Below are 7019 nucleotides of genomic sequence, written 5' to 3' on the forward strand. Positions count from 1 at the left end.
ATTGCTCTATTTTGATGGTTCTATTTGTTGTTGTTTCATCTTCTTGTGGCTTATTACACGTGAACTCCAGTATTTCTCTTTTGTTTATATTATCTTGGATTGTTGTTCCTTTTTTTAAGTTGTCCTATATTGAGTTTTGTTGTCTCCTTTTTTTTTTTTTTTTAGAATAAAGTTAAGCATGGCTTTCAATTTTTCTCCCAAAACAAAATCTCAAGCAGTTTCTATGAATATTTCACACAATAAACTTCCCTTCCAAAAACTCTTTGCAAAAGGAAAAGCAAGCAAAATATACCAATACTTAATGCAGGAAAAAAGAGTGATAGAATAAACCAAAGACCATCCATCTTCATACAACAACAGAAAATTAAATATAAAACGCCCTTCAAATCAGCAATCTAACTCCATTTTGAACACAAACTTCTTACATAGTAAAATAATGTTTTCCCCACAATATTAAACGATACACATTGGCTTCTTTTTATTACTATAGACAAAAGCCACCAAGACAAACTCTTAATGAAAAGAAAACCAAACTTGTACAATCAACTGCTCATGCAGCGCCATTCTCTCCCTCATGTAACAACAGCTGATCAAAGTGCCAAACTCCATGTCCTTTGCCAACCCTTTTCAGTTGAGCAACATACTCCGATATCTTCTTTATGGCCTCAACCTAACCAATAAATATATAAAAAAGGAAGAAAATTTCAGGTTTATGTAAATTGATGATTTAGTCTAAATTTAAGTAGAAACATGAAAATATCTTGCAATTATTTATAATTGCCAATTTATTGCAACAATATAAAAAAGAAAGTTAAAAGTAGGAGTGTAATTGAGGCTCAGCTCGATAGGTTGCTTTAGAGGTTTATAGTTAAAAAAACTTTTAGTAAATCATCTGCAACAAAAAAAATTCAAAAAAGCCAAAAAAAAAATGGAAAGAAAAAATTTTATGATAAAATATTACAAAGAAACATTTAAAAACTGTTTTATGTCAAATTCACAGTAAGAATTGTTAATTATCACAATAACATAAAAAAAAAGCAAAGAGTGTATGATTGTTGATGCAGAGGACTATATGGGAGTAAATTTTCCAGTCAATGAACCATTAAACATCTTAATATTAGATTGGTTGATTTAGAGATCACTAAAAAAAGTAGGAATTTCATGCATACATACCACTCAATTCTTATTTATTTACACATCTAACACCTAAACTTCAAATTTTACATACATACCACATTATTTATGCATTAAAGGTGTATTTTACTTTCAAAAGTTAAAGTAGTGATATTTTGTATGTTATATGTGGGATTTGGTGTAAAATGCAAAGTTTAAAAGTTAGATTTGTAAAAACTTACGGTATTAGGTGGTATTACGTATGTAAACAAAACAGTGAAAAAAGAAAAGAAAAGAAAAGAGAATAAAATAGAGGCTTCACCTGCTCTTCAAGGAACTCGCCTTCAATGAATTGTGTTGTGTTAGGGTCATTGCAACGTGTTGCTACCTGTTCATCCATATCATCTACATCACTATACAATTCTTTAACATAAAATAAATGAAAGATATTAAATATATATAAGGATACTCACACTGTGTAGATAAAGGAGCTTCTCATTTACAAGCCTCTCAAGGGACAACGCCAACTCCATTGCTACAGCCAAGGAAAGATGAAGAAATCAGCATTATAGTAAATGAGGAATATTAGCACCAAATGGAGATGATTGTTTGAAGTTTACAGAAGAGCAAGTCCTTAGCCGGACATTTAATTCCTATGCATCACCTAAACTCTATTTTTTACATTCATCCCACCCAAATCTATCATATCACATAAAAAATACAACCATTTTTACTTTGAAAAGTGAAATACACATTTTGTTGCCTTAACCCACAAAACTGTATATTAATTATTTTACATAAAATCATTTTCATAATAGATCTTTGTTTATAGAACTAAATTGCTTGTTCAAAAGATCCAATACTTTGAGTAATTTAACGCCATACTAGATTGCACTCTATTGTTTCTTTAATGAATGACAGGATTTATTTTATGTATTTAGGACAAACTTGAATACGATATGTATTGCATATATACATTTAAATTAATTTAAAATAACCTTTACTTGAGTTCTTTGCTAAAAATTGAAGGAAGGTTGAACTAGTGCTTAGAAAAAGAGAGGCAGATGATTGAGTTTAACATAACTAAATGTTAAATCGAACTAGTAAAATTTGAAACATGTAATGAAGTATTTCACAATATATAAGAATGTATACACAATGCTTCAAAAGTTTAAAATAAATGCTTTTTATTACATTTGAAAATAAGTGAAAACAAAAGTTTTTTTGAATAATGTTTGAGTGCTTTGGTATAAAGCTATGACAAAAGAAAGAAAACAATGATTCAGTGATGGTAATGTCTAGTAAAAGTTCTTAACTGTTTAAAGGTTGTAAATATAATTCCACTACAAACTTGACCTTAAAAGCTTATATTAAAGAATATAAAAATTTGAGGCTGGTTAAAGTGTACCAATGTATATTCAAAGATAAAAATAAATAAATAAAAGATAGAAATATAAATATATTACCATGGAGAGCATCGCCTTTCTCCTCATTTTTGAACTCACTCAATGGCATCAGAATAGATTGGAGCTTCACTCTACCACCACGCTTGTTCTGGTTCAAAAGCAGCATAACATATTAGCAGCCAACGATGCTTCTTTCTTGACATATCTAACACCTAAATTTTCATATTCACATGTATAACACTCAAATCTTTTCGAACACAGAGAAGATAATCTTCTTTTTAAAAGTGAAATACTTTTTTGATGCGCAAGTTTTAAAACCAAAATGTTATAAATGGAAGTACCAAACTTAACTGTTAGATATGTAAATAAATAAGAATTACTAGATATGTTTGTAAATTTCCTAAAAAAATATACCAATTTAGATATTCACAAATCACCTGATATTTCATCAACTTCTCAGCATGTTCTCTCTCCTCCTCGCTCGATTCCTTGAAGAATCTAAGTAGCGAAATGCCATAAATAGACCAAAATAAACACAGAAGAAAAAAGTACTAAGGATTTGTGAGTTTTGGCTTACTTGGCCATGCCTCTGAGCGCAACATCGTCCCGATCGAAGTAAGCGAACATTGCATGGTAAACGTAGGAAACGTTGTATTCGATGCTGCATATTTAAGTCTTGAATCAGACATAAAGAATATTGGTGTTAACATAAACAAATCAGCTGAGATGGACAACCTACAGAGTGTTAAAATTAGATAATTATCTATATACCATGTAACTATTAATACTTCTGGTATACCCAGTCACGATTTTTCGTTTTTTTTTTTATTTTTATTTTTAGTATTTTTTTTTTTAGCAAATATGTGACTTGTGATCAGTTGTTGTTAATTTAAAAAGAATATTGTGGTATATTTTGCAACGTTGAAATATCTATTTTATATATTAAAAAGTTATTAAAAAGGGGGAAACTCATGACATAAGGCCAAATATTAATTTATTTATTTTTTAAAATAAAAAGGTGTTGTGAGGGGTATGGATATATAGAACCACTCAAATTCAACTCAATAATGAAATAAACATTTCCCTCATTTAGACCTAGTTGGATCCAAGTGTTCCTCGAAGATTAAACCAAAGTCATATTGTATGAGAATTTGGTGTGGAAGATTTTCAAGCTAAGTACAGTAATTATCTCAAAACAAATTGAATGACTACAAAAACTCATCCTAACCTGCAAAAATTAGTTGTATACTAACCCAACACATTTTATGCTTATGACAACATTTGATTAAGGCTGTTAAACTCAATTAAAATTTGTTTATGAAGATTGAAAGACATACGGCCAATAACTAAAAACACATGATTAGTGTTGCAAGCTAGAAAATTCATGATAACAGTATTAGAGCGATAAATGAACATCTTAGTAATATAAAAAGATTCAACTCACACACACATAAAAGAAAAGTTACGGGAAAAGATCAATTTTTTTTACTTGAACAAATCATGAAAAGGTAAAAAATCACGGCACCTGACCAGTTAAAATAATCTACTAGAATATCAATTACTGACTAAATAAGTTTAAATTATTAAATAATATTAGTAATCTTTATTTAATATATTATTTAATAAATCAAACTAATATGTGCAAATATTTATAAAATTAATATTAATATATTATTATTAGTTTAATTGCTTTTACACTAAATTATGCCGTATAAAGATATTATTTTAGAACTTTGCAAAAAAAATATTACTAATTTTATGATAATAATTTCAATGATAACTTAATATTATATTTTCAATTTAATAATAATACTTATATTAATTTTAATTTTTTTTCTTAAATCAAAAGAAAAAAATATCATTTCGTTACATAAATAAATGATCAAACATTAATTAGAAAATTTTACTAAATTGTATATAAACATTATTAAAATTAAATAAAATATATAATCATCATAGCAAAATTTAGTTCCTCAAACTACAAACCCAAATCACTATTCTACATCAAACTTAGAAAAAAAATAAAGCTTACACAAAATCAGTACAAAATTTTCCAGATTTTGTCCTTTAATTTTTTTTTCCAAAAAATACTGTTTTATTAAGAAAAGTTTATATTACGACTATTTTAAAAATTTCCTAATTAATAAATCGAAAGATACCATAACTCTTAAGAAAAACTATTCTAAGAAAAGAAAAAAACAGAGTATTGTAGAGTATCTCACTTGATCTGCTCGTTGATTGCAGCTTCGCATTCATCAACATATTTCTGACGGGCGAGAGATTTATCAGGCGAAGAGGTCACCAGCGCGAGCTCATGCTGAACCTCCTCGAAAGGCTCGAACAAAAATCCGGTCAAAGCGCGATCGCTCTCACGTCCAGTAGCAGCTACGACTCCCGCTTCCGGCGTCCCCACTTTCGGAAATCTAAAAAATCCAGCCATCGGAGCCCGCCGGCGGAGAAAAGCTGCCGGCCAAGACGCCTCTGACGAAGAAGAGAAAAAGGAAAGAGCCGAGGAAGCCTGGAGTAGCATCTTTAACCAGAGGTAGAAACAGAGAACAGGGACAGAGGAAGAAGAAGAAGAAGAGGATTGGTGAGATAAATGGCAGAGAGGAAGGGATGAAGATTGATATAGAGGTTGAAGGCCGAAGGAGCTTTTTCCCTTCGGTGATACAGACGGCTGTGATGAATGACACGTGGTGGGTGGATATCGAATGCCAGAAAGAGCGCGTGGAGGCCTCGTGCTCTCGTGCTCTGTTGGCCTGCCACCACATTTGCTGCGGGTCACCGAAACGAACAGATTATCCAATTGACAGTGATTACTGCCATTCTTCTTCTACGAGTTCTCTAACCGTTGGATCTTCTATATGATTCCAGACGTATCTGCAAATCGACTTATTTGCACTAATCTTATACTTATTTCACGGTTCCCGATGATTGATTATAGAAATTTGTAGAAATTAAACTACACCAGAAATTTTTCTTGTACAAACATTTTAATTAAAAATAATCAATAAATCCAATTTATGGGCTGGCATTTTTTGGCCGTTCTGTAGACCATACTTTAATGTTTAAAGTAAATATGGTGCTATGCTTTTGTTGATCTGCGCTACTTCGAGATAAGATATCGTCCTTTCTCGTGGAGGTGCCATTTGTAGTTTCTTAATTCACTTTCCATAACTCTTTTCTATTTATAAAATAACTTTGTAAATTTTAGTATTTAATTATATTGTACATCGTAGGCATGATTGTGCGAATCTAAAAAAAGTTCGACGGATTTTATTTAATAGACACCTAAAAACCGTTTTGGGATAGTCAAAAGTCGGAGGCAGCAAGTGTTACTTCTTCATTCCTTCGGAACTCTAAGCGGGTCAAATGAATGATTAGGTGGCACCTAATCTAAGGAACAATCATTTGTAATCAGTTTTCTCGATCGTCTATAGGATTCTTCACAAATATGGCCAAATGACACCCCATTGAATATTTTACTAATCCTCTATGAAGACCCCTTGTCCAAAGGAGAGCTGCCCGTCAAATTATCATGATACACCCTATGTCTGACGGTGTAAGTTCACATTAACGATAAAGAGGGTCTCTACCAAGGATTCTCTTGAGAAGGTTGATTGAAGATATTCTAGCCGACCGAACGGTTATCAAACAATTGAATGACAATATTAGCGGGCAATTAAATGCTCCTCTTCAAGTTGTTATGAATATGAAACGGTATCAACGTTATTTAAGATATTAAAGAGTCGCGGAGTTAGTTACAAATAGGTGGTCATTTCTTCAAGAAAGGACTAATAAATTTACTCTTTGAGAACTTGTGTTATTATATACTTTCCTTCCTCTATTTCTCTTTCCCGATTCCTCTCATACGTCCAACGCTCTATAACTTGAGTTTGATCCACATGTCATTTTTGGATTCAACATGATAAAAGGTTTGGTGAGTGTAGAGTCATGCCATCAACAAGAAGTGGAGCACGCCAAGGAAAAGAAACTTACTTGAGAGAATCTCGAACATGGAGTCTATCAAAAAATTTGTGCAACAACAAATTTAAGAATTTTGAGAACCAAATTACGAGACAAATGACATAACTAACATGTGTTGTACTTGAGGGTAGAACCAACCCTTGAGGTGAACTCGAACAACAAGGCTACCAGACTACCTAGTTGGCCAAAAGAATTGAGGAACCCAATTAATAGGACAATGCGAGGTCTACGTCAAGTTCAGAGCACGAGGGGGGCGAAAAGAAGTTTATTGTCGTTTGGAGAATGTGTTCTCCTATAGATCATCTATGCTAAGCCTTGAAAAATTCAAAATTCCAACCTTGGAATCCTACATGGGTCTGAGTGATCCGATCAACCACATAGTATTCTTTGAGTCAGTTATATGCCTTCGCAAAATCTCCGACGCACTAAAATGTCAGGTAGTCTATACCACACTGAGGGATTCAGCCCTAAGGTGATTTAATGACCTCTCGACATGAATTATTACCTCCTTTA

At 31.9% G+C, this 7019-nt stretch overlaps 1 protein-coding gene across 1 annotated transcript; it reads right to left on the reverse strand.

The window, feature by feature from the left end:
• Nucleotides 1–371: 371 nt before the first annotated feature.
• Nucleotides 372–5106, reverse strand: LOC110025625 (ferritin-4, chloroplastic-like). Its single transcript, XM_020726201.1, has 7 exons — nucleotides 4742–5106; nucleotides 3097–3180; nucleotides 2957–3017; nucleotides 2580–2667; nucleotides 1587–1648; nucleotides 1436–1501; nucleotides 372–670 (listed from the first exon to the last, which is right to left on the reverse strand). Exons 1-7 carry the CDS (start codon nucleotides 5047–5049, stop codon nucleotides 551–553), a joined length of 789 nt encoding a protein of 262 aa, XP_020581860.1. The 5' UTR covers nucleotides 5050–5106; the 3' UTR covers nucleotides 372–550.
• Between the last annotated feature and the right edge of the window lie 1913 nt (nucleotides 5107–7019).

Source organism: Phalaenopsis equestris, unplaced genomic scaffold (genome assembly GCF_001263595.1).
Source record: "Phalaenopsis equestris unplaced genomic scaffold, ASM126359v1 Scaffold000317, whole genome shotgun sequence".
NCBI classification, from domain to species: Eukaryota; Viridiplantae; Streptophyta; class Magnoliopsida; order Asparagales; family Orchidaceae; genus Phalaenopsis; species Phalaenopsis equestris.

Bases quoted from the DNA above. Each gene is read 5' to 3' on its own strand.
- LOC110025625 (XM_020726201.1), bottom strand. From the start codon at position 5,049: ATGCTACTCCAGGCTTCCTCGGCTCTTTCCTTTTTCTCTTCTTCGTCA. The intron at 3,018-3,096 runs GTAAGCCAAAAC...TTCGCTACTTAG, and splicing joins GCGCTCAGAGGCATGGCCAA to ATTCTTCAAGGAATCGAGCG. The intron at 1,502-1,586 runs GTGAGTATCCTT...ATGGATGAACAG, and splicing joins AGCTCCTTTATCTACACAGT to GTAGCAACACGTTGCAATGA.